The sequence below is a fragment of the Ambystoma mexicanum genome, chromosome 12 (genome assembly GCF_040938575.1).
Source record: "Ambystoma mexicanum isolate Mex_15411 chromosome 12, UKY_AmexF1_1, whole genome shotgun sequence".
In the NCBI taxonomy this organism is placed as follows: domain Eukaryota; kingdom Metazoa; phylum Chordata; class Amphibia; order Caudata; family Ambystomatidae; genus Ambystoma; species Ambystoma mexicanum.
In genome coordinates this window covers 801,283,546-801,310,338 of record NC_090936.1, presented here as the reverse complement: position 1 = coordinate 801,310,338, position 26,793 = coordinate 801,283,546, and the positions used below count along the sequence as shown (strand labels likewise).

Genomic DNA, 26,793 nt, shown 5'->3' with positions numbered 1-26,793 from the left:
CTTACTGTCATTTATTATTATTAGTGTACACCTTCTAAGATGTTCACCAGGGTCAAATTTATGACATCCATTGTTGTGATATGATCAGGTCAAAGGTCTGTCCCTTAGTGGCATGTCATTTGGTGTGTCATTTTGGTGAAACAACATCCCTGCAACTAATATCCATGATCCATTGTTTGTAGCACACAATTCCCGTTTATGCTTTGCAGCCAAAATGACAATCAAATGTGGTTAAACAGATGAAAACCACGTCTAATTTGGTATTTCAAAGTCATTTTGAAAAGGTGTTTTGTTGCGTTTACTTTAAAAGTACGGGTATACACTTTTCTGATGTCTACACCGTTACATACGGTAATATTGCTCCAAGGCCCCAGTTAAGTCGCCATGCTTCAACTTTAACCATTAAAGCTGGCGAAAGAGACATATACCCGTCTTAAGTACGGTGTGGCCTTCTAGCCTTCAGATGATCAAAGTGACTTGAACACAAAAAGTAATGGAATGCATAATGCACTGAGCACAAACGCGTCATTAGAAGAAAAACATTAGAAGAAAAAAAAACTATTGTATTCATGACCTATAGCAAAAGAGTACATGATCTTTTAAAGTTCTCTGGAACAAAAGAATAAAGTCACAGTACATTTTTCAGGGCACACTACAACTTTTCCTTCAGCACTTCTTTTAGGTTCATAAAAACGTCAGGATCCTCGATGGTGGAGGTGACCTGCAGGACAAAAAAACGAACATATTAAGAGTCACGTTCATAAGCCCAGCAATGGACACTTTAGGCAAATGTTGACAGTTGTGGACTTTACATAGGACAAGGATAGCCTCTTCAATGACAACTGTATCTTAGCAAAGAAGAGCAACCGAAAACGCAACTGTGAAAAGAATAAATGTATTTACTTGCAAAGCAAAAGAAAAGAGAAGAGAACTGAAGTTGGCTACAAAAACAACACAAAGTGCAAGTATAAACGATACAAGAACACAAGCGCGTTGTTGCCAACCGGTTAACCGGAGTGCACTCCTGCGGGACTAATGCCTAGAATATCTATACGTAGTGTCTCACACTCAAATGTGGTAGGAGTAGCCACTCATTCCATAAGTCACTGACTTGATTCAGAAAATGGTACGTGTGGGCAAAACTTCACTACATCGAAAAAGTTGATCCACAAGGTGTCAAACCAATTAGTGTTCTAGTATTTTTTTGTTATAAATGTTTAGATATTAATGTTTTTTGTTATGTTCTAATCGTTTAAATCACTGCATACCAAAAATTCCACTTGCAACACTTGTGCACATGTGACTCCTCAAACGTGATATAGGCACTTAAATGCCCGTGTGGGTTTTTCTACTTGGGCATAACCACAAGGAAAGCAAAGGTCAGTTGGACTCAGCACAAGTCTAACATAAGAACTAAGAACCTTAGGTCCCCTGTGGTGATGCGTTTTATAGAGGCCCGTCACACCATAACCCAGATGAGGTGTACCATCTTGGGAACAGGTGGATTTACCAGGGAGGGGTGGCGACCTAATGAGAGGATTGTTGCAAAAAGAAACTGTATGGATTGAATGTCTGGACTCTATGACACTGTGATTTAGATCTGACATGTTACCTGTAAGGTGACTTGATTTCCTTGATATACAATTTGGGTACTAAATGCTGTCAACTTTGTCTTGATTGTTCAAGTTGATCATAAGGAGGGCAACATCAACTGGAAACAGTTACCGTTGGGAGATTTAATATTGGTTAGAATGTGAGCAGGCTCTCCTGTAAGGACTGTATTTGAAGGTATATCGATTCTGACACACTGCTATTGGTTACCGATGTGAGATTCTAGTATTGGGTAAAATCATATCTAGAATATGAGCAGGCTCTCCTGCAAGTGCTTGATTGGAAGGTATATCGTTTCTGATGTTTTATTGACTTTGTATTAGGTATGCCATTGGCTGTTCGCATCATTGTAATAATTGTTGTGGATTGTGTTTTATACAGCAACCAGTTTGTTGCCAGTTATTTTCTTTCTAGCTATTCCGTTGTATACATCATAGGATGTTAGCGACATGGACCCTTCTTTCCTTTTTTTGTGGTTTTTGTAGGAAGGCTGTTTTTCACCCATCAGAAACCGGCTTACATACATGGCTAATGACATGGACTCCCCGATTGTTACACGCCTCTGGTCCGAGTCTCTGAGATCCATGCCTATACAGTTTTCTGATAAGTTTGAGGCTGTGGGTGACTCACCAGTTAACCTGCACTTCAGTGGTGGACTTATAAGGACACTGTGATGATTCCATTTTGGACGATTGCGTTATGATTATTAATCTTTTACTTGTTCGCACACACCTTCATTGAGTGTGATGGGTTTTTCCACGTAATTATGGTCTGAATTCCGCTGTGGGCAAAGAACCTGCGTCTATGCAGTGTATCCTGCCCACTTTTTAGCCTTTCTAACGTGGCTGCAATGAGCAAACGCGCTTCCCTGCATAAGGAAATGCATGGATACAATAATGTATTCTGCATCATATTACAGACACAGGGCACCCAACAGGTTTTGCCAGTCAGTTGACCCACGGTCTGTTTGATGCACAGTTCACAGATTTTATAGGTAGAATGTAGAGGGTAGCCCAAGGGTAGTTACGGTGGTATGTAGTCATGAGGGAGAACCTACTTACATGTTAACTTGTAGATCCTGCAGAGTGTGCTCCCACAGAAAGAATTAGCAGTGTTGACTCGACACAACATGCAGCACAGCTATGGGTGAATGAAACCTCTTTGGGGGCACACACAGATAATTATAATGTGCATGACTTCAGGAGCTTGACTAGCTTTTCCTAATTTTGACTTTCGGTTTCCTACCCAAGTGATGGGATTTGCCATCCAACATGTCAGTGATTGACATGTACTTACAATTGTTTTAGTGGTGATTCTGTCAACAAACTAAATATATGAGGTTATTTTAATGAGTGATGATCTATATATCTTTTGGCTTTCAGATGTTTGTGAATCCAAGAAATGTGTAGTTTAACAACCTTGGATAAAGGATTTCAGTTCCTAATTGCTGATGCGTTTCGGAGGGGTCAATAATTCACACCATTTACACTGGACACTCCATGCTTAAATTGCTTGATGTGTTGAAGTGATTTATTCTAAATTGCATTAGGACTGGTTGTTCATCAGTTGATTAAAGTTTTTCTTTTTTACCTCAATTTGTGTAACTGAATACAAATGTGATATGTTTGCTTTTGTGTGTAAACTGGTGCTTTGTTTCAATTAATGTTATTGGCGTGCAAGATTTGAAAACATACTTACTAATGTGTGTTAGACCTTATGGATTTACTTTTTCGATGTTGTAAAGTTGTGCCTACACTTACCATTTTCTGAATCGCATCAGTGACGTATGGAATGAGTGGCTAAACCTTCCACATTTGAGTGTGATACACTACAGATCGATATTCTAGGGATTAGTCCCATGGGAGGTCACTCGGGTTTACCGGTTGGCAAATACAGGCTTGTATTTTTTGGGCATTCTGGATTCCTGATTGGTAGGGGACTTCAACCGTCTTCACCTGAAATATTTTTTATTTAGATCTTAATGTTTTGAGTAATAGTTGTGCTCTCTCTATTCCGGTGCATTTTACATAGTGTTACACATCTTTTAGGTGATTTGAGGTCTGTAATTTTCTGAATAATCTCAACAAATATGGCCAAGATTCAACCCAACAAGCAAAATTCTTGTTTTGACAATTAATCATCTCGAGAAACCCAGACGCCCTCTACTTGTTCAACCCGGGATTTGACTGCCCCAGAAACCCGTCCTATGCTTGAAGTATAAGCTGAACTGCGCCAAAAAGCGGCCTGCACACTGATACAAAAGTTTGTTGTGGATTACTGAAAAGACCTAACATCATCCTCCATACTTTACAGTCACACCCTCAATATGAGATTATCTACAATAAAAGGCTGAATAACCTTATGAAATCTGAGACATGCCTGCATGGCCAGTGAAAGGCTTCATGTTGCCTTATGCCGAGTGTTATGTCCCCTTTTCTTTCACCAGCAGTAAGGCCAGATTTAGTTTGGTGACTCTGGCTCTGCAGGTAAATCCTTGGAACTCAAGGTCGAAACTTGAGTGGACACAGGCATGGCTCTCAGGACCGTGCACATACCAGGTTTTCTTTGAAGTTCAATGCCTGAGAGGCATGTGCCAATAGGTGTCTTTCCTCTTCTTAAAAGGGACAAAAAAGCTTTTTTCTAAGAACTGACAAGCGCAAACTTACCATGCACAGGTGTAGGTAAGCCAAAAACAGGAATGCAGCTCCTTTCTTTTGGACAGAAACATACAAAAACTGTGACTCTAAAATGCTGACTGCACTTTTACTGCGCTCCCAAGTGGAGCAGGGGTTGCAGGGGTGTCCCCCTTTCTCCTTGGGCACAGTAATGGGAGTCGAGGGTTGCAGGGGTGTCTCCCACTTACAATTTCGGTAAGCTGGGGACAGGGAAAAAAAAATAAAAGAACCCTGCGGCGTCAGCAACACCTCACGTAAGTGGGAGGAACTGACGCCACAGGGGTACAAGGGATTCGGCAGCGCACACAGAAGTGCCCTGCAGTCAATCTAAGTGGGGTTTGGGGTAGCGGTTGGAGTGTTGCAGGGGGCAAAGTGATTTATCTGATCACTGCACCGTGCCATAATTGGTGTCGATAGTTTTGTCGGTGCAGTTACGGACGGCGCAGTGATGATATATAGTCCTTTTGGACAATGAGGAATAACTTTAGAGATATGCAATTCCTTTTCTTGTGGCTCTAAACTAAGTCACAATGAGGGTTAACGCTTCAGCACAGAGGTCCTTTCTGCAGACTCAGGCCATGTGATGAGGCAGAGCATGGTGAGGAATACTCTCCAATAAACAAAAGGTCTGGGCTGCTTAAAAGGGGATGTGTTTGCAGTACACAACATTATCCTCCCAACTGCGGTGGGAGAGGTATTTTATAAATATATTAAGCTCTGATAGGGCATTATTTTGGCCATATTTCAACCAGAAATTAAAACAGGTGAGAAGGACAAGTAAGTTAGCAGTGAAACCGAATTCAGAGTCCCTTTGTGATTTAGACAATCCATGTGTAGGAAGAATCTACTGCGTCTAAAATGGATCATTAACAGCGATATTAACAACATGAAGATCATAACCATTATAGACATCAGAATTATGAATGCAATTATTAATGTTGGCATTGAGGAACCGCGCAGCGTATAGGGCAAGTGAAATCATGCAATGAATCTGTTTGAATGTTCGATTGTAGCGCACACACAGATAGTCTACTTTACCTGGTAGGGTTTGCCGTTTACAAGTGCAAAGAGCGTAGAACGGGGTATCTTGCCAGAGCGTGTCTTTGGTAACTGCTTCACAAACACTGCCTTTCTGAATGCAGCCACAGGACCAATGTGTTCTCTGACAAGTGTAACAATTTCTTCTGCGATTGTCTCTTCTCCTTTATTCACACCTGTATATTTGTCAAATATTGTAATTTGTTTGGGATTCAGAATATTCTATGATTCCATGTTCATAGAATCAAATTACATTGTTGAAAGAGTCATCATGAACATAACTGTAATAATAGCATCATCGTGTGTTTCAACAGTTTCATGACAAATTCGTTGAGCCTCTAAGCACGTAACAACATTTGTTAATATTAACAAAATCAGTGGAACTGTGTTGACACCGCAGGAATTTGAACGGGTAACTACAATTTCCCACATATGGGGCGCTAGGACATAAAAGTAGCACTTATTAAATAGGGTCACAAGTGAAAATGCACTACATTTACTAATGACTGCAAATAAATGTGTCAGACAAGCATCTGACCATGCCAAGAGTTATAATTAAGCTTAACAGACTTAGCCCGAGGGCCGCACTAGGAGTTATGGGCCCTGAAAACCGTGTTGAAGGCCTGAAAGCAGCGAGGACGTTAAACAAGTAATACAAGCCCATAAATCCCAGTGCGCTCCAAGCGTGAGGTCTATTAACCTACTAGTGCGCCCCTTTCTCTTTAAAATAAACAAGAAAAAAATGAATGGCATATTAAGTGAGGTTAAACAAAACGGATTCAAGCATGTTTAAGTAATTTCTGTCAGTCAATTTTTAAAAAAATTCTTTTGCATTTGCCCAGCATGTGGAGCTATTTCCACATTTTGAGGCCTCTCAGTGATCTCCTCACAAGAAAACCAGTACTATACGATTTAGTTTCCCAGGAGATCAAAGTAGATCATTGTCATAAGACGATGTGGAGAGGGTTGGCACAGTTTCTCAGCAAACAAGGCTACATTTATAGGTCACTCTTTTTCTCTACTTCAACACCTCTCCATCATGGGGCGATGCGTGGCGTGGTGGAGGCACGCTGTTTTATAAGTCTGGTCCACACTACTGTTTTGATCGTTTTAACGTACAATTGTTTGCCATCCGTGCATCCACATTGCTCCTTTCCTTCGTAGGCCGGCAGCAGACAGTGTGCATCACTTTGATGTTTGGCAGAATCTATCAGATATACTGTGTTAGTAGTAAGAAGGAGGAGATTGACACACAGATGGCATAGTGATTGTTAGAGACTTTTATTTGACATGAAAATATAAGTAAACCTATCTCTCCTATATCTATGAGGGGTGTCCCTGCTCTGAGCAACTTAAAAAGTCCACCATCCTGTATCAAACTGTCCCTCTCTCTGTCCCTTACACTTATAACCAAACTAAACAGCTGTACCAAAGTTCTTGGCCTAAGAGAATGACTCCATCCTCCTGGACTTGGTGGCACAAAGTTCACCACCAGGGGGAATGACATATTTTTCCCTTGGTTTTAGTACTTCATAAACAAACAAAAGTACTGCAGATCCTCTAATACTCTGATGCAGGAAGTTCAATATTTTGCATCCCTGGGGGAATGACTCCACTGGACTATTGACTTGATCCTTTTTACGGGTTCGAGTGCCAGGAAAATGACTGCCTTCTCATGGTCTTCTCAGGCTTTGCTCTCACAGTTCACAACACCAAGGAGAATGTTTCCCTTCCCCTGGCCTTGCTCAGGCTTTATCTCACAAAGCAAAGATCCAATTGTGATGAGGGTCCCAGACCCAGGTTTCAGTTCTTTCACTTGGAAAACTTGCAGAGCTCTCCTGCCAAGTACTACGACACGGTAGATGGTTCGTAATCTTCCTTTCTTGGGGGTGCGGATCCCAGACCTGTACTTATGTGTGGCTTGGTTTTGCCAGACCTGGTTCACTCTCCTGCCTGGTACTGCCATGAGCAAATTGACTTTTAATGTACTCTCTCTTACTGTTCTCTTAGCAGTGGTTTGCGACCAACCGCTGTGCAGAGGAAGATGACTCCCGACGCCCTCTTTCTAATGGCGACTTACTTCTGTCATACCGGTCCACACTCGGACTCTCTCTCTCTCCCCCGTTACCCATTTCCCAGGAGCTCTTTGCAGGTTCCTGATGGGACTGCGGGTCTTGGCTCGTGACATTTCCTTCTGCTCTGTGCATTCCAGTGCAGCTCTTCTGCAGGCTATTGCTTGCAGTCCCAGTGGTGTTCTGTAACCGTTTGTTCCACACGCTTTGGGTCACGCCCCCACCCTTCAAATTCCAGCTCTGCCTCAGACTTTTTCATGCCACTGGGTCAATGATTCCCCTCTCCAACCTCTGAACTTGGGGAGAGGGCTGCTTGATGCTTGCTTCCTTAGTGTCTTCTTCCAGAAAATTACAGGCTGGATTTTGTCATGCACTGGTTGGCTGTCTCAATTCTTGAAGTCCTTTGTCTAGTTTTATAGTGGTTGGTTGGCAATGGTTGGCATTAGGATTTAAGTCCTTCTTCATTGCCTTTGGTCCTTCAATCTTTATTCCTCTGTGTCTTCTCCTCATCGTAGTACTTTTATCATCAATCTCCCATAGTCCATGCTCTCCCTCATCTCAAAGTGGTGAGATGTGTAGGGTTGCTGGGTGAGCGGTATTATACAGCGTTTCCCTCAGATGTTCGTCCTTGTCCCTGTAGTGGGAATCTCTCCCCACAAGATCGTCCTGCTGAGTACCACCACCAAGGGGACTATCAGATAGCAGCCTCACCACCCTGGCCTCATGAGGAGGGGCTCCCCCTTGGGGCAAAGTCACAACATCTAAGTATTTATCACAGCCAGTTTGCATAGCTTGCAGATTGACCAAAAATCACTATAGCACACATCGGACGGAGGTGCGCTAACATATATTCCAGATGGGTATGCGTGGAGAGTACAAGAATCCAATTAAGAACATGAGTACTTATGAGTTTTACAAAGAGTTCTTACCATTTCTTAGTACACACAGTGCCAAAGGGACATGCCCCTTGAGATGATCTTCTAGGCCAACAACTGCACAATCTGCCACATCACAATGGGAAAGCACCGACTAGAAGACGAAGAGAAAGACACAATTTCAAAGCGAAGAACAAAAAGTGCACATGTTTGACAGAATAACATGCAGGCTTATATACATATAGCATTAATGCACCAGTGAGTAGAGCCACAATGGATTTTTGCTTTGCTCAGTGGGGCGGCCCATCAGATGTAGAACCTGGATGGAAATAAGGAGCTCATATCATTCACTCAACTACATATAAGAGTGATATATTTCATAGTCCAATAGTATAACAAGACTGCATAATTGTTATGTTGCAATTTTAAACCCTAATTCCAATATGATTGTAAAATCCTGTAAATTTAAAATCTTATTTCTGACCCGAAATAACATTCTTTTAGACTTCCTAGTTTTGCTATGTATCTGATCAATTGTGTGCTTTCAATTTACTCACTAGAGTACTTTTTGAAAAGACACAACAATAAAATACATAGCAATCGACAACAAATGTAATCAGATTCTAGAAAAGCAGGCCCATTAAGCAGTTACCCTTACATACCTGAATTTCGTATGAAGAATAACATGCATTGGCTATGTTCGCTACTTTGTAAAGAGGAGTCACCGGAGCAAAAATCTTGGCTTTCACACCTAATCGCATTTGTTGATGTTGTGCAAATAACTTCACCTCTCCTCACCTCTCTAATCCACATAAACTGGTAATACATGGAAACCATCTGCTTACCTGCATTAATCATCTGTGTCATTCTCTGCAGCCTAGTTGTGGCTACCATTGATTCGGATCATGGTGAAATGTGTTATGTAAAATTCCTTATTCACGCAACCAGCAAGTGATGGGAAGTTTGCTTGCGCTGCAAAGTGCACAAACTCAACCGAACCCAAGACTAAAAGTAATGCAAACTATGTAGTCATCCCAAAATGCACCAACGGTTCAACAGTTCGAATGATTTTAAATATATTGTACAATTTCAGGTACTTCAATTTTCTCAGTGACAGGGATAGACAAAGATACTTCAAATTAGAGTGACAGCTTGAACTGTATGTCATTTGTGAACTCACGTTCTTGTGCACAGATGTTATCTATTTTCACCTCTGTGTGTACTCTGGGGTCTCCTGACTCTGGCCCTAGAAAGAAGGCTGTTGCCACATCTGATACAGCCTATATAACCTACTCTATTTAATGCCAGTTGGACAGTCTGCAACAAAAGTGATAAGGTGAAATGAGTACAGGCCAGCCATATGCAACAACAATAACAATTATGAATTCCTCCATTGTGAGACATTTTATGGAAAGACAAACTCATTTAAGTCAGTTCAATATCGTCAATACCATTATGGTATGGTTATCAGCAAGATCATAAATAGAAGTCATAATCTTTTCTGAATGTACACTAGATGGAATTACATATTTGAATTAAAATTGCAAAAAGGCTGTTGATTACTTATTTATTATAATACTCAGAATTAGTATTGCATCCGGTTTCGTTAGAGGTGTTCACTTTGCATTGACAGGTGCTGCAACACTAATTTCTGGTATGCACAATGTGTATTTGGATATTTGTATCTGAGATTAAATCTGTCATTGTGACAAATGTTATCAATGTATTGTGTATAGACACATGTAGTACTCCCATTATAATGATTCGTTTTTATGCACCTTTTACTGTTCGTAAACATATATAGTTTTTCTTACACATTTCCTGTCTGTTTTAAAAATCTGTGTTAACATCGCAGCCTTGTCGCAGCCTATGCAGTGCATGATGCGTGCACGTTGCCATTTCTAGCGGCATTCTTCCAAACGCTGGTTCAGCATTTGACAGAGAATAATACACATTTCCAGTAACTGTGCTACAGTTTGTCAGTGGTGATTAATAAAGATGATGGCAACATTTACCATGCTTCGCAATAATGTTACATCCTTTTTTCTTCACATACTGTCAACTGACAAGTAAATATATTTTGTGATTAATTTCAGATCCACTTTGCTGTTTGAGCTGAACAGTAGCTGCTGATTAGACAGAATGTTCAAACTGATCTCTAGATTTCATGATCACTGACATAGCGGGTACAGACTTAATTGTAACCAGAATAGATTTCTTGCTTGATTATTTATTGTATGCATACTTGTTCGTGTAAATAGAATCATGTTTTTTCTTATTTTGGACTCTTTATTTCTTCCACAATTTAGATATCAAAGATCATTCACAAAGGTGTGCGTGTTCATTTTTTCAGGTGGTCATTTAGTATGTGATGTAATGTTAATTGTTGATACTTGAGACACACAAGTTTATACATGTTGTTTAGAGCCTGTCCTGATGAAGGACCGGGTGGTCCAAAATGAATTGGCCAAATTCCATCTGCCTCTGTGAAAACATGGATGGTGATTAACAAGAAGAGATCATTGAGAATAATAAATGAGATTTCATGTAAGAGTGTGAGTGTTTTGGAGTAAGAATTTGGACTATTCTCAACATTAGCTATTTGTGTACAATCAGCTCTGATGAATATCTCCCCAGTGCAGGCAACCAGAGAAATGTATTTTGGAGTATGTAGCCAATCAGAAAAATGCATTCTGCAGTATGTAGGTAACCAGAGAAATGCATGTTGCAGTATGTAGGTAACCAGAGAAATGCATTCTGCAGTAGGTGGGCAACCAGAGAAATGCATTCTGCAGTAGGTGGGCAACCAGATAAATGCATTCTGCAGTATGTGGGCAACCAGAGAAATACATTCTGCAGTATGTAGGGAACCAGAGAAATGCATTCTGCAGCATGTAGGACAACCAGAGAAATGCATGTTGCAGTATGTAGGTAACCAGAGAAATGCATTCTGCAGTATGTTGGCAACCAGAGCAATTCATTTTGCAATATGTAGGCAACCAGAGAAATGCATTCTGCACTATGTAAGGAAACCATAGAAATGCATACTGCAGTATGTAGGGAACCAGAGAAATGCACTGTGCAGTATGTGGGCAACCAGAGAAATCCATTGTGCAGTATGTGGGCAACCCGAGAAATACATTCTGCAGTAAGTAGGGAACCAGAGAAATGTATTGTGCAGTATGTGGGCAACCAGAGAAATCCATTGTGCAGTATGTGGCCAACCAGAGAAATGTATTGTGCAGTATGTGGGCAACCAGAGAAATCCATTGTGCAGTATGTGGACAACCAGAGAAATGCTTTCTGCAGTATGTAGGGAACCAGAGAAATGCATTCTGCAATATGTGGCCAACCAGAGAAATGCATTCTGCAGTATGTAGGCAACCAGAGAAATGCATTCTCCAATATGTGGCCAACCAGAGAAATGCATTCTCCAGTATGTAGGCAACCAGAGAAATGCATTTTGCAGTATGTGGGTAACTAGAGAAATGCATTCTGCAGTATGTAGGCAACCAGAGAAATGCTTTCTGCAGTATGTGTGCAACCAGAGAAATGCATTCTGCAGTATATGGACAACTAGAGAAATGCATTCTGCAGTATGTGGACAACCAAAGAAATGCATTCTGCAGTATGTGGACAACCTTCAGCAACCACGCCCTTTGATTTGATAGCCTAAAGGTTTAACAACACTCCTCTCTGCCTTTCATGTTAAGTCTGGTGTATAACAGATCCCTAGCAAATGTACCACCCCACTGTGCAGAAAAGAATTGGTTGGGAGCCCTACTAAGAATAGCTGCTGCAACGCCTTTTGACAATGTCTGCTGGGAGTAATTTCTTTCAGTCACTGCTGAAAGCAATGTACTTTGTCAAGAAATGTATTGTTCTGGTGAGTGGGTGGTGATTGGGATCAAACAGTAGGGGTGCACTGGCACAGCAGAGGCTGCTGCAGCCTTGGCGGTGCAGTGGGCCCCAAAGCAACAGGAGGCCTTCTGAGGAGGACCACCATATTGAGCACAGACGAGCATCCCTCTGTAATTAATAAGCACACAACGCCATTTCTCCTGCACACACCGGGATCTATTTAACCAGCTGTGGGAGGAACGCATTTAGAAAAATGAAAAGTTGCCCTCTGCTCAAGCAGGACAGTCCAAGGCTCACTCCCAAGAGCAAAGGATGTCCAAATAGGTATATTTGGTTTATGGTTTGCAGACATTTTACTGTTAGAGTGAGCGTTGTAACAAATGAAATGAGCAGCAAGCCCAGTGTGCATTACATGCTCACCAGGGTTCCAGCATAAATTACTATCATAGACGTATACATATTTGTCAAATATACAAAGCTGTTCTCATTCTTATGTTCACTTAATGTCTCTGCTTTTATGTAAAGCATCCAGGTTCCCACGTAGACCCTATTTCCCCCCTCCCCTTGTCTCAAAGCTGAATTATTTACTGAAAGGGCTAATCTTAAAGGCTTAGGTGCAGTTAAATAAGTGTAAATATGAGGCGTAAAAGGCGTTTGCCAGCCTTCACATTTGTTTTACAGTTCCCAGGCATTTAATAACATTGTTGCAGTTGGAGAGGGAGATGGGTGGGGGAATATGGTTCCTCCTTCTCAATCATGCTTCACCTGCAAAACCACCAAGTTTTATGCCTACACGAGATTATCATGCACGCGTTCAACCTATGGAATCTGCCAGCATTGATCAGCTGCTGGAAGCAGGCAGTTTCTGTAGGAATCCATTGGCATGATATACAAGTTACATTTTCTTTTTTTTAAAGAAAACGGAGAGTAAGGTGAAAGGTTAAAGGTGATTAAAGGTGATCTTTACTCTTTTCTTTTAGACACATTATTTTCGTAAACGTGGAGCATTGCATGCAATGAACCCAACTGCATGTAAGTGATAAAGTTGGCGGCCCCTCCACACATTTTTTTTATTTTTAAATAGCCTGACAGAGTGAAACTTTTTATATATGGAGTAAGAGAGTTGTTTATTTTCAACAATAATTCATTTTCAAACTGAGCCAGAGCGTTATGTACAATATGCACATTGGGTGCAAACCAGACCAGCCGAGACCATGCTGAGTGAAGGAGAATAAATGTTTGCAGGGTCCCATGATTTATCCATTGGGGCATGTGGCCCCACTATTAGACAATGCCCACCACTTTTCACTCCAAGTCATCTCAACTATGCATGCCAATTAATGCTCCGGTGGAGGAAATGGGAATAAGCACTTTCCTCCCTGAGCCTCTCCCTCATTGTCTGTTACATCCCCCACCGCTGGCTTCTGCTGGGGACCTCTCCCTCATTGTCCGGTGCATCCCCCAAACCTGGCTCTTGCTGAGCTGGTAGCAAAATGCTGCCTTCAAAAACAAATGTGTGCAGGCGTAAAAAGCAAACCGCAGCAGCCTTAATGCGTTCCTGTGCTGCATGCTGCTGCACACCATTTGTTAGGTAACCATGCAGGAGATCGCCTGAGTGCACTACTTGTTCTGGGGACTGTCATTTCCCTGGACCAAGGGGAAGGCCACCAAGCCAGCACCATATAACTGTGAAGGATTGAAATCTGGTAAGAGTGCACTGTAATACAATACCATATTTGAATTATGCAACTTTTTTTTTGTAGGTTTTCCTTCTGTTGCTGCCATCCTGCTCGTTTTCTGACAGCTGTGCAGACTAGATTATAAAAGCTACATCTGATTGGTTTCATATGTATGTCAACAGGGTGAGCACAGACCAGCCATGGACATGCTCCTTAGACTAAGTGTCTCTGCAGGAATCAGCACGACAATGCCCAGTGGGATTATTTGTCAGGCAACACCTCTCTCCAGCAGGACAGCTCTCAGCATGAGCTGTCCTAGAAAACACAAATCAAAGGGCACACCTTAAGCAAAAGGAGTAGCCTCACAAAAGGAGGTTGCATACCAAAGGGTCTATGATGCTATGGGTCTAAGTATGGGGTGAGGTAAGCGTAGCCATACGGAGCCCAACACAGATCAGGAATGATTGGACTATCTTGCTTTTCTCTGTACCGCTTCTTCCTGTCTCCTACCTTTCCTTTAGCACAAAGCACTTTGGATATGATGCATCAAAGCCAGGAATACTTGCCATACAACAGGGACTGGTACCCTTAAAGCAGGCTTGCTTTCCTCCAATTCTTTTTGACCATCCGGGACTTAAAGTATTCATTTGGATCTCTTTTGGGAGAGCTGATCTTTGCAAAGCCCTCATCCATTAAGGTGAAGGAATACTCGAAGGCAGAGACAAGCTCTGCTCTCTAGCCCGTCCATTGCACATTGGGAGTGCCTCTTTCTGAGGACCAGGAACGGCCACCCTGATTGTTTGTCTCCCGATACTGGGTGAGCAGTACCTGAACTCAGTTTACTAGAGCCAATGTATTTGGTCTGACAGCACCTTAAGAACGAGAACAGACAAGCGCCCTGTTTTCACCACATCAAGCTGATAGAACCACATTCAACTCATGTTCACTGCATTTCAACCAGAAGGAACTGCTGGTGCTGATTTTTGGCACTCACTTAATCCTCGAACCACTGTGCTCGCATCATTGAACCAATTCAATGCTGCATTACCCAATCTGAGCCCCTTCACCTGTCTGGCTCAAGCACCAGTGCCCCATGCAGATGACCACAAACCACAGAATCCAACCAAGCATCAAACTGCCAGTACTTAACATCACAGCTTGAATCAAACTGCTGGACCTCTTGTCACACGTCGACTTGAACCAGCACTAATCATCATTTTGAATCATGTTTCATCGTCAAACTGCTCCTGGAGACCCATTTGACTTGCATCACTCAATGCCAACTCAAAACACATGTTTAAATGTGACTCCACACTGACTCACTGCCTTTAATTAAGTTAATTGGGCAAAATGATGGCCGATGCTGGAGACCATGAATTTCCCAGAGAGACTGTTAGACATATTAACGTTTATTCATCAGGGTACCCTGTCTGTGTCAAAAGCCGGCCAAATGGTCACTGTACTGAAGATTTCCCCAATAGATCTTGGAGTACATCAAAGGCCTTCTTAGTGCCCTGCTTGAAACAGACACTGATACACCACAAATTGGCAATCATTTCATACCGGCATTGGAGTATTCTGACAATACCATAATCTTGGCAAGAACTCCTTGTGCCCTTAAACAACTTATTACAGCACACGCTATATTCATGAATTCCTTGGACTTATTAATGCTGACAAATCAGCATTATTGATCTGGCAAGCAGTTAGAAGAATTATCAAACACCCTATAATTAATACCAATAACAGTAAAATCCCTTGGGTATCGGAATTTTATTATTTAGGTTTCCGAATTAGCATGAAGCTGAATGGGAACGCCCATATAGCCAAACAAGGTGCCGAAATGAAACAGACTATTGGCAGAGCATTCCCCTTTATGAACACTTGCAGGGCACAGCCTACGAGTATGGCCTTAGAAGTGTATACATTAAAGTGTCTGGCAGTTGAAAGATTTGGGTTGAAAATATGGGATACATTAGAACTTACCTCACTATGAAGTATTGAAAGAAATTCCTTCACAAAAATTTCTAGTCATAAAACATGTAGTAACTAATTTTGCCAAACACCTACAATAATATTTATGCTTTCTTGAAGATCATCTTTCTCAAGAACCAATATCTCACTGGATGTGAATATGGAACAACAATAAGGCAACACTGACTCACTTTCTAATTAATACTCTTTTAGAAAAACCTTGCTGTCTCGAGGTTCAATTGCTTCATTATAGAAGTACTTTTTTTGCAGAATAAACACACATAATCACTTTAGAACCCCCCCAAAGAGGAACTGCATTTTATGAAACAAGAAAATGCATTTTGAGATTCTTATTCAAGCCCAGCAAGTAACTAACATTTTTTTTTAAACATCCAATCGCACCTACATAGCATTGTCAACTAATTGTACTCAGGGTTATTTAGTATGGAGTAATAATGACTTGAAAGATAGGTTAAACTGTATAACATTCAATGCTGTTTGTCAGAAATAAGGTGATTTGGGGGAAGGGACGGCGCTCAATCTTCAAAAAACGGGGCTGAAGGAAAAAAGACTACATTTACCAGCATGCTTTGGGAGTGTGTGTAGTTTTATGGTTCGTTCAGTTCCCCAGCTGGTCATTAAGAACTGCTTAACTTCCCCAACCGCCCGTGACTCTGTGCAGATAATTACAGATTATCAGCATGGGCGGCGGAGCTGGGGAACGTGAAGGAAGCAGGAACATTTTACCGGACGCCGAAGGACTGTCGGTTGGTACTGATGATTATGATGCAGCTGAATGCAAGACCCTGGCCGCGGCAGTGATTTCCGACCGGCTTCACTCATTCAAAGCTTCAGTCTACAGGGTCCGGGTGTACTTACGGGGCTATTAACATTTATTCGTGTTATTACAGGGGCAAAGTTAATACGCTGCTTATTTCCATGCAAAGTTATGGTTTACACATGTGAGGGAACACGTGGGGGACTATGTATTGCCTAAAGTTATGCCAGTTAAATCCATTGGTGCAGATTGCCATGCAATGCGTGTGTTTAAGGTGATAACACACCACATTTGAGTTTAATTGTATTTCATGAGAATCCTTCTCCAAAAGGGATACATGTCACATGTAATCAGTTTCCATATTTGTTTGTCGCTTCACTGTGCCCACAGGGCCATGAGTCTCGTGTTATCATATAAGGGAGAACCTCTTTGTTTGCTACAAGACCAAGTCTCTGCAAGGGAAACACTTATATGTTTGCTGTTGTACTGTGTCATGTATGAGTATCTAACACCATGTCCTGTGGGATTAATGTGGTGTCTTTCAGTGCAACATGTATGGGTATGCTGAGTTATTGGGATTCTTCCCTTTCTGTTTAGAGTTGGGTCGCAATAGGTCCATCTTAGTTTTTTCAGAGGTCAGGCTTTCAGGAATAATGATACAGGTATAGGAGTAGTGTTGTTGTTAGTTATGTTGTATTTGCATGTTATGTATTCCCCTCCTTTCCTTTGTCATTCCACCCCCTTTCCCTAACTCCGTCTTTCCCCCATTGGCTGCCACGAGGCTTCCTGTGTTACATAGTTCAGGCGCCCGTGCCAACCACGGTGGGAGGGCCGATCTATTCGGCTTCTGTGGTTCAGGAGAGGGGGTTGAGTCCCCTATCATCCCTTTTTGCTAGCTTTGACACTGTTAGAGCTGCTTGGTAGGGACAGGATGGAGAGACTAGCTGACCTATATGTCATGCACGAGGGAAAACGTATTCCATTTTTTACTTTTTTGCCCGGCTTATGACTCAATTAGGCAGACCACTCACAGAATAATCCTCAAAGAATCTGTCATCCGCCGATGTCGTTCACGACTTTGTTTTTTGCTAATGCTGGAGAACCCATGCATTGGATGGTATCCAGTGATGTTATCGCTGGAAATAACACAGGGTGACTCAAATGTTTTTTTTTAAATCACTATCCAACACTTTTCCCAAACATTCTATGACTGGAGTTTATTTATATAATTCCACCAGTCCTAAAATATGTTGGAATACCGTGCCTTTAAAATAAATATCGGGACACTCTCAATGTTTTCTCCAGTGATATCACATATAACCCATTGGATGGGCTTCATTATCTTACTTGCCTATCGCCCTCAATATAAGGCAAACTTATTTCAAATATATATGTTAAATTATTTCTTTTGTCTAATGCTGCATGAAAGGATATGTGTTTTGTAGAATGTGATGGGTTTCAATTTTTGCTTCTGAATTCTTATTACAAACTGCCTTGTTCAAAATCTAGGCAAAAAGGCATGTTTTGTATATACGTGCTCACTGTTATTGTCCTCTTTTATGAGCACGTATTGTTTTTAATATTTGATTATTTATTGTGTTTTGTGATTGTAATAATTGCAGTTGGTTAGCCATCTTTTGATTCGAGTACTGGCAAATAAAAACTCTTAAATAACTCTTTGAAGTCTTGATATTCTTAAGGCCATCTGTTAGTACCTAGCATAAATTCATCATTGTCCAGGATTTACTTACACTCACGATTGAGCCAGTGATTGGTTCCTGATGTACAGAGTTTTAGAAGTAAGTGGGGAAGAGTGGAGACACTTTGTATTTTTTGTTAAAAGGGTGATCGGACCACGCACCACAGCACTTAAAACGAAAAAGTTGAATGTCCTCTCTCGAACTTAAAAGTTCAGGGGATCCTCTATCCTCTGAACCTTAGTCCCGACAAAAAACAGGTGGTTCACCGTTCACCCAAATAAATTTACAAAACCAATTTCTTACTGGTGGTACTTGAACATTTGAGACACGTCACAAGCTAATCTTACTATGACAAAGTGTGGCCTTGATGCAATAACTGAGGAATTAATGCTTTTCCCTAGAGGACGTTTGTTTGAAAATAGCACCGGAAAACATTTATCTTCTGGCTTATATTTATTATCCTAACTTGGGTTGCCTATTTATGTGCCAACATACTCTCTTTAGCTAAAGCAATGGTATTTATACACCTTGTTGCCTAATTGTTCTTTTGCTAAATTCAAATTGCCTTACTAGGAGGATAGCTCACCAATACTGGGCGGAACAATGGTATGATTCTATTCCACAGTTAGTATGTGTGGGCGAGTGTGTACTATTATGAATTGTGTTATTGGTTTTTAAAGGCATATTGTAGTGGTATATAAGTAGATAACATGCTTACTATATCTTTGTGTGTGGTGTTGAGTGTGTGAACATGTGTGTAGTGTAAAAGTTATATTTAGTTGTGGCATGTAGATGTGCCTATGAGATGTCACATGTTTTACCTGGTAGTCATGCATGTTTGCAAAATGGTCAGGCAAATGGAGAAAATTACTGCTGTGGCTGTTTGACAAAATGGTGTTGAGGGATGTGCCTACACTGAAGAGCACTATTCCCACATAGGTACTGACTAGCCGACAGTTGGGTGTGTAGGTGGTGGTGTTGGAGTGTGCATTGTAGGGCTGTCCATGGGTTTACAAGTGTGCCCTTGGACAACATTGCTTTATTTATTTTGTATTTGTATTTCTTTGGTTAAAGTTATTAAGACTCATCAGATTCACAGTATGCCAAGGATGAGGTCTTACATTCAGAAGACTGATTGAAGCCTGAAGGGCGTGTGATTACTGAGTGCTGCAAACACTTTGAGGTGGACATACATGTGGATCTGGAAGGACATTTTGTTCATGTTTGTATTTCCCAATTTTCCTTGCTACTGACCGAGGTGCTCATTCCTCTTCCCACCTCTAATGCCTGCTCTAAGCAAAACAAGCCTTTTAATGTGTTCCTGCTCTATGTTCCTGTCTCGATTTGCAGTTCTTCTTCATAGGGTTGAGTCCAACCTGCCTCCGATCCTGCTCTACCTGCTTTCAAGAGGTCTTCTCCAACCTCCTCCCCAGCTTTACTAGCAACTTCCTAGAGATATTCTGAATCCTCTTAGTCTCTCCAACACCTCCTTCATGTTATCAACCACCTTCTCATAATATTTCACCACCTCAAAATTTCCAACCACCTTCAAAATATTTCTCCCTCTTGCTTAACTTCCCCAACCACCTCTTTCATTTATCAACCAACTCCTCCAGATGTTTCAGCTTCTTTTCCTCAACTTCATTATCTTCCCTTTCACTTTATTAACCACCAATATAAGATGTTTTACCTCCTCCTCAACTTCTCCAGCCACATTCTTTATTTTATAAACTGCGTTCTCAAGATGCTTCCACTCCTCCTTTTCATCTACCTCCTTAACCTTTCCAACCACTTCCTAAACATGATTTACCTTACACCAAGTTCTCAACATCTCCAACAACCTCCTTCTCTCCCTCTGGTTTCCTGACTCACCGCCAAACTCAAAATGATTTATATGCTTACCACGATCCTTCAATCTCCAGCTCCATTTACCAAGATCCTTTCTCCAAATTCCCAAATTACATGACTGGGAGCCAGGCCTTGTGCAGTGAGGTGAACCCTTCCTCTTGGCTGGAGACTGGTGCAGGTTTCCACCTGTGTTTCTAAATTAATGTTGCCCTGTTATTGGTTGTTCTTCATAAGTTCATTTGGGCTTGATTGGCTGAGAGGAGGCTTAGCAACACCTGTATCAGGCCTGTCTGTCTTTTGGAAATTATTTACTTTGTCTCATTGCTTGAGAGCACTTTGCAGTGAGGATACAGCTCTCTGGCTTCCCTGGAATGTTTCCTCAGAATTGAGGTATAATCTGGCATCGTGGGGTAGTGCAGCAAAAATGTTATATTGGCAGAACTGCAGGTTTCATGGGAGCAGAGTGTGTGGGCTGTGCAGGTAACTAGTACTAGCAGCTTCCAGGACTGTTTCCTAAAGCTCTCAAATGAGTCCATGTCGTTCACTAGGACTCTCGTGGCTCTCCCCATACTTGGCCTGTAGATGATATTGTGCATTAATATCCTTCCCAGGAACCTTGGTCTGGCTGAGAACTATAGTTTTTTGCAATCAGGAAAGGGGTCTATTTGGTGGTGGTATGTGACTGTCCCTTGCAATTCAATGGGGACCAGGGGAAAGTATCAAGGAGATCCCCCACATACTGCTTTAGGCCCATCATACACTAGTTTAGGGAGGCACCGACTCCTTCAAGCCCCTATCACCATGCAGGGGACTTCCTCATAGGTATAAAAGAAGCAGTCACTGAATCTGTTACAATTACAGATGAACTTAAGCAATGCAACAATAGAACCAGGATGTGGGCACAAGGTCAAGAAATATCTACTAAATTAACCACAACTACAGTCACTTGATCTTACTTCTGGCATCTACATCCATATCTTTGTGTTTAAAATGACGGGCCATATATCAAACTTTCTGCATCAGTTCAAGTGCAATTCTGCATGGTATTAACACTGATAGAAAAATGTCTCTGCTGCAAAAAACATTCTTTCAATGTGCTTTTTCTTTTTTTTCTTTTTACACCAGACCAATGTTTTCACTAGTGCGAATACAGGATGCTGCAGAGGTGCTGTGGTATTACACAAAAACGTTTCTCTGGGAAATTTGAAATGTTATAATGTATTAGCAATAGGAGAAACATGCTATATAACAAAACTTTGTTCCTTTATTGCACCCAAGATGCTGGCCAGTTTCTTTTGCTATTCCCAATCAAACTTCAAGAACCAGCAGGCAGAGCATCATCAGAAATGAAACATTGTTGCACGAGCAAGAATCATGGGAGAAGCCATCACAGCGGTGTGCTGTCTCTAGTACTCTATGCAGAACATATTTGGAAAAGACTAATCTGCAACCAGATACAGAGCAATCCACTCTGGGCACTGGCAACACATACAGTTTTATTGGGAACAGGCCTCCAGAATGGTTAATTTCACTTACCGGGGGGGATGACGTAGTGAAGGCTCCTCGGGCAAACCCCAAAGCAGGACTAGTGAACAGTTCCAACAATAAACATGCAAAATAAGCATGAGGAGTAAAAAGAAAAGGGACACTTAACATCAGTATAGAGGACCACCATTTAAAATACCTGTCAGGGTTAGGTGGAAAGAGGGGCAGGGCTAAAAAAAAAACTTGTATTGATTTTGATCATTGTAACCCAGCCCCTGCAAAAGGGATAAACAGCAGTTTGCCGGGGAACGAGAAGAAGCGAAGAACCAATTGAGGGAGAAAAGGGAGGAGAAAAGGGAAGGCAAGAAACAGTAAGGTGTGGGTTGTTTGGGTGAGGTCAGAGGAGGCGGGTTCAGACAAAGAGACATAGCGCAGTAAGGACTTTCCAGAGGGGTGTTGAGGCAGATTATTCAGGCAGTGTGCAAGGTGAGGTATTGGTTAATGGGAGTATGTGGTACATGGGTTTGAATGAGCGTGAGTTTGAGTGACGTGATAGGGGTGAATAATGCGTGACTGAGAGGGTTACTGTGGGAAGTTAAAGGAGGATGATTGAAGGGGAAGTTGTGGTTTAAGTAGGAGGAGGGAGTAGAAGTAGTGTGAATGTGCAAATAATAGAAGTGTGGAGGATGGATGTGTGGAGGTGGGAGTAGTAGCAGAGTGGAGAGTTAAGCAGTAACAAGAGTGGAGGAGAGTGTAAACAGAGAGTAGTAAGATCAGAGGGTGGAGTTAAACCATTGAGAGAAAAACATTAGAGGAACAGAATAGAAAGTGCCAGAAAGAGAAAGGGAAGACAGTGGTTTTGTAAGAAGGAGGGTAGGAAACCACCAGGGAGAGTGACAGCTAGACCTAGGGAGAGGAATAGTTGGGTGGGCAAGGATAAGACCAAATACAGCCCAAGTGTCCGAAGGAACCAAATGTGCAACCTAACTCATCTAGGGGACTTTAGGGAAGGAACCTCTGTGTCGTTTCCTGAGGAGTCTAGACAGATAAGGTGTTTGCCTTCAGGTCAGCACCTTGAATTACACCATTTTTAGTTAGTAGTGCCTTGGGATTTGGGGACACCTGAGATAGGGAGGGACTGCCCATCTCTAGGTGAAATACGAGCGGTTCTTAGAGCCCATATACTACAAAATTAAAATAAGAACCCCTGAACTGTCTCTGGGAGTTGATGTGCTCTTGACAATATGCTTTACATAAAAGAACTCCCTTCTTCATAGCATTTTTCTTTTTTAAACCATTGTTTTATGCATTTTCCATAATAAAACCATGCATATTAACAGAGTAAAATGCGCAGCATATTCAATTAACATTTTTGATAATAATGTAAACACACAAATAAAAGTATATCCAATACATATATAGTACCATCATCATGCAAATTGGGACATATTGCTTTAATGAACATTTGAGTAGTATCCTTGGTAATTAATGCGGTTCCAAATGACAGTGCTGTAAACTTAATTAGGAGGTGGTAGAGCACAGTACTCATGTCCATGTGTGTATGGGTCAGTATTAACAAGCTGTCTGCTTAAAACGAATTCAGTTTTTTCTTGATTAATAATGCCTGCTTTTACTCCAGTACACTGGAATACTTGTTCCCCTACCTGTAATTCCCAGAGCCATCACAATCACTCTAATCTTTCATCCATTTCTCCACATCAAGGCCTCCCTTCCCTCACACTAGTGGTCTTTTTAGTGCTCAATCTATATGTAACAAAACTCATTCTCTTCTTGATACATTCCTTTCTCTTAATTTGCAATTTCTTGGTCTCACTCCATTAACCCTCCTTTAGGTTCTCTTCCTTTATTCCCATCCTTTGAATATAATTGTATTTCTTTTTCAAACCCTATGCCATTTTATTTTTTATCTGCTATCGCTCTCCTGGCACTCTCTTATTCTTTTGTTCTGATTAGGACTCTTTACTTTCAGTCCTCCTTCCTCTCTCCTCAACTTTCTTTCCCCTTGGTGATTTCAATCTTCATCCTTCCAATATCTGTTCTTCTTCACCTTTATCTTGCCCCTATGGACTCATAACCTTTGTCAATATCCTAAACCTCCATCACACTTTTCTGGTTTATCTCTCGATCTTATTTGTTCCTCTGCTCCCTCATCTTCGCCTGTCTCTTTTCATCCTTGTATTCTTTTGGACCACCTTCTTTCTTTTTCATAAACTATTTCTATACCCCCTGTCTCTCCTGCATCCACGCAACTTTTCTTCGTTTGAATCTTTCTATGTTTGACACTTTTGTCTTTATCCCTTTCTCCCTACTCTTCTTTCTGCTTGTTCTAGTTTTTTCTACTTTCACTGCACTTTCTTCTTTAAATACGTCTCTTTCTTCTTCAATGGATGCACATTACCCAATATCTTCTTTCCACCTTGTGATGCTGTAAATGTATTGTAGGGACAGAGCCTCCATGTCCTTGTCCTGTAGTTCTTTTGTCAGGTTGTTTTCTGTGTTATTTTCTGCACAGGAGCCCATGTGGGACTCCTGGCAGTGCAGGTCTTCCTCTTTTTGGTTATGGTGAACAGACCCTTGTGATACCCTTATGGCACCTATGGGTGGGGGGTACAAACCTGTACCCCTAGTGTATGTTATTGGGCACCTGTGTGTGGCTCACAGAGCAGGGTATGTGATGGTGGAAGCTCCATGCTGAATTTGACAGGAGCTCTGAGTAGCCTCCATTTTGGGATACACAGGCCCTGCTATTGGAATCAGTTGATTCCTGATAGGAGGCAAGATGGCCCATGTGGCCTCTTGCTTTCTATTGCCTGTTACCTTGTTTTCCCAAAGCCCAGGGAAGCCCTTACTCTGTCCCATCCCCAGACTGTCCTTTGGGTGGAAATTCCATGTATGTTATTGTGGAGAAGTCCATGCCAGACTGGCTTGAGCCTTCCCAATGAGTGTATGTTGTGGGTGCGCCCTTGGTGTGGGACCTGAGTGTATGGAATGTGTGACCAATATACATTTCATGTTATTGGTGTCTGGTTTCTGGTGTGAAACACAAAGACTGAGACAGCCTTGCACGAAACTGGTAGGAATGCAGTGTGAAGTGCTGAATGGATGGGTGCTTGTCCCAATCCACATTCCTTGTAGTGAGTGTCTGGATGGAGAATGGAGAAGAATAGCCTGAATGCACTGTGAGCCTGATTGGCTGCCTGCATGCTGAATGCCCTTCTGAATGATTGGCTGCTGAGCTTGGCCCAGCGGTGTGAATGAGAGACAGAGCAGTATGTCTGGGGACTGCTCACATACTGGAATTGTTCAGAAGCTGAAGTCAAAACTTGATGCTTAAGCTTGAACCCCAGCTGGAATAAGAAGGCTTTGCTGTTGCTTTCCTTCAACGCAATCCAAATGCTGTTGTGTCTCCAAGAACTGATCCAAGAGAGGACCCGGCTAGGAGACCTTTTCCCGAGCAACGAGGGAACATTGTGCACCAGCTAACCTTCACCAAGGCTCTCTGGAAGTCAGTCATCGAAAGGCTGTTGACTGGAGACGGGGACCGCCGAGGAATCTGAAGTGAAGCGCCAGGATGTTGAGGCCATCGACGACTTCCACCGTCGACCGAGGTTCGGAGGGCTGATGTACCCTCATTGACCAGAGCTGCAACACTCCATTGCTAAGACACTTTGAAATCAAGGACTTGTAAGAGGATTCAATTCAGCACTACAGCCAAGTTAACGCCTAGTCTAGAATACTGAATGAAAACCCTTATTGATATATCTTTAGGTCCAGTTCATGCGTTCTGGATGACTACCCTTGTATAACACCCCTCTCTTGGAATCCCCCTGACCCCACTGAGCCAAGAAGTAATTCTGTTTTGCAAGTTTAAAAGGTTTATTTGATAAATTAAAATATATATCACACTTTTTAATAAATTAATAATTGAATATCACACTTAATCTGATATGGTAAATATTAACAACGGAGAATCTGGCACTAGCACACTTCTTTAATCACTAATGAGTTGACATGAAATGGATAAGGTAGCACACTGGTAAATAGGAACAAAAGTATAATGTGGTAGAGGATGCTTTATGTAGGCTCAGGTGGATGCAATATTCAATGAATGCAGTACAGAAAATACGCAATATGATTTCAACCAAACAATGTAATCACTTTTCTCTGGCAATCCCCTCCCCCCCTTGATGCAAGGCAAGGAAATGGAAGGAAAACACACAGTTCTCAGAATTGCAATCAACTGTAATTCAGTTCAATCCAGCAAGCTTTAGACAACAGAAAACAGATAGGAGTTTTTGAAATCACAGGCCCAAATTCTTTGATATGTGCTAGCAATGGATGAGAAATATGCTGGAAACGCTTTGAATTCCCTTTCAGAGGTTCAGGATGAGTGGTATCTAGTTAATATTAGTCCAGGCTCACACTAGCAATGATGCAGGGATAGTTAGCAGGTTAAACGAATTTCTGGCCAATGGAAATCAGCAGCAGCAGTTTTTTACATGTGAAGAAATTGCAAATCGCGGCAAAATTCGCGGATGCGTGTTCCGCGATTGCGGTAAAACTATAAGAGGTAGGAATGCGGTTCTAGGTTCCTAGGAAAGCCACGATTCTAAGCTATCAGAGGAAGGTTACTGCAAGTCTCTAGCTCAAACGGTCGCGGAGATATGAGCGATTTAGTAAAGGTCGTTTTTGGTTTTGTAAATTTTAAACGCACACTTTTTCAAAATGACAAGTGACAAATTTTTGCAGCTAGAATGACAGGTGACAGCTAGGAGGCAGTTCTACTTAGGTTAAATAGATTGAATTAGATGAATTTAAACTAAGAGATGTGTTCTGAGTTTTGCTAAGTACTCACAAGAGATTTTGAACAGGAAAGCGACTTGGTCACGGACTTCAGTCTGGTCAGGTCTTTCCGGATTCTGCTCACAGCGCCTGGTCTGGTCTCGGCTAGGCACAGCACTGCTTTCTCTCTGGTCTGGTCTCTGCTAGGCACAGCACTGCTTTCTCTCTGGTCTGGTCTCTGCTAGGCACAGCACTGCTTTCTCTCTGGTCTGGTCTCTGCTCTGGATAGATTGAAGTCTCTAGTTTGGCTTTCTGGAGTTTGATGGAGGTAAGTATGGATTTTTCCGGCAGGGCTTCCAGCGGCAGATGAAATTGAATGTCTCTATGTGTCCTG

General features: G+C 41.8%; 1 protein-coding gene across 1 annotated transcript in view; it reads right to left on the bottom strand.

Moving 5' to 3' along the window:
* Positions 1 to 548: 548 nt before the first annotated feature.
* ACSS3 (acyl-CoA synthetase short chain family member 3) overlaps positions 549 to 26,793 on the bottom strand; it is a 1,135,158-nt gene continuing 1,108,913 nt past the window's right edge. The window contains exons 14-16 of the mRNA XM_069629310.1: positions 8,326 to 8,425; positions 5,325 to 5,500; positions 549 to 721 (exon numbers count right to left, since the gene is read on the bottom strand). Of these exons, the coding sequence (XP_069485411.1) occupies positions 653 to 721; positions 5,325 to 5,500; positions 8,326 to 8,425 (345 nt within the window). The 3' untranslated portion in view covers positions 549 to 652. The remainder of the gene's footprint in view (positions 722 to 5,324; positions 5,501 to 8,325; positions 8,426 to 26,793) is intronic.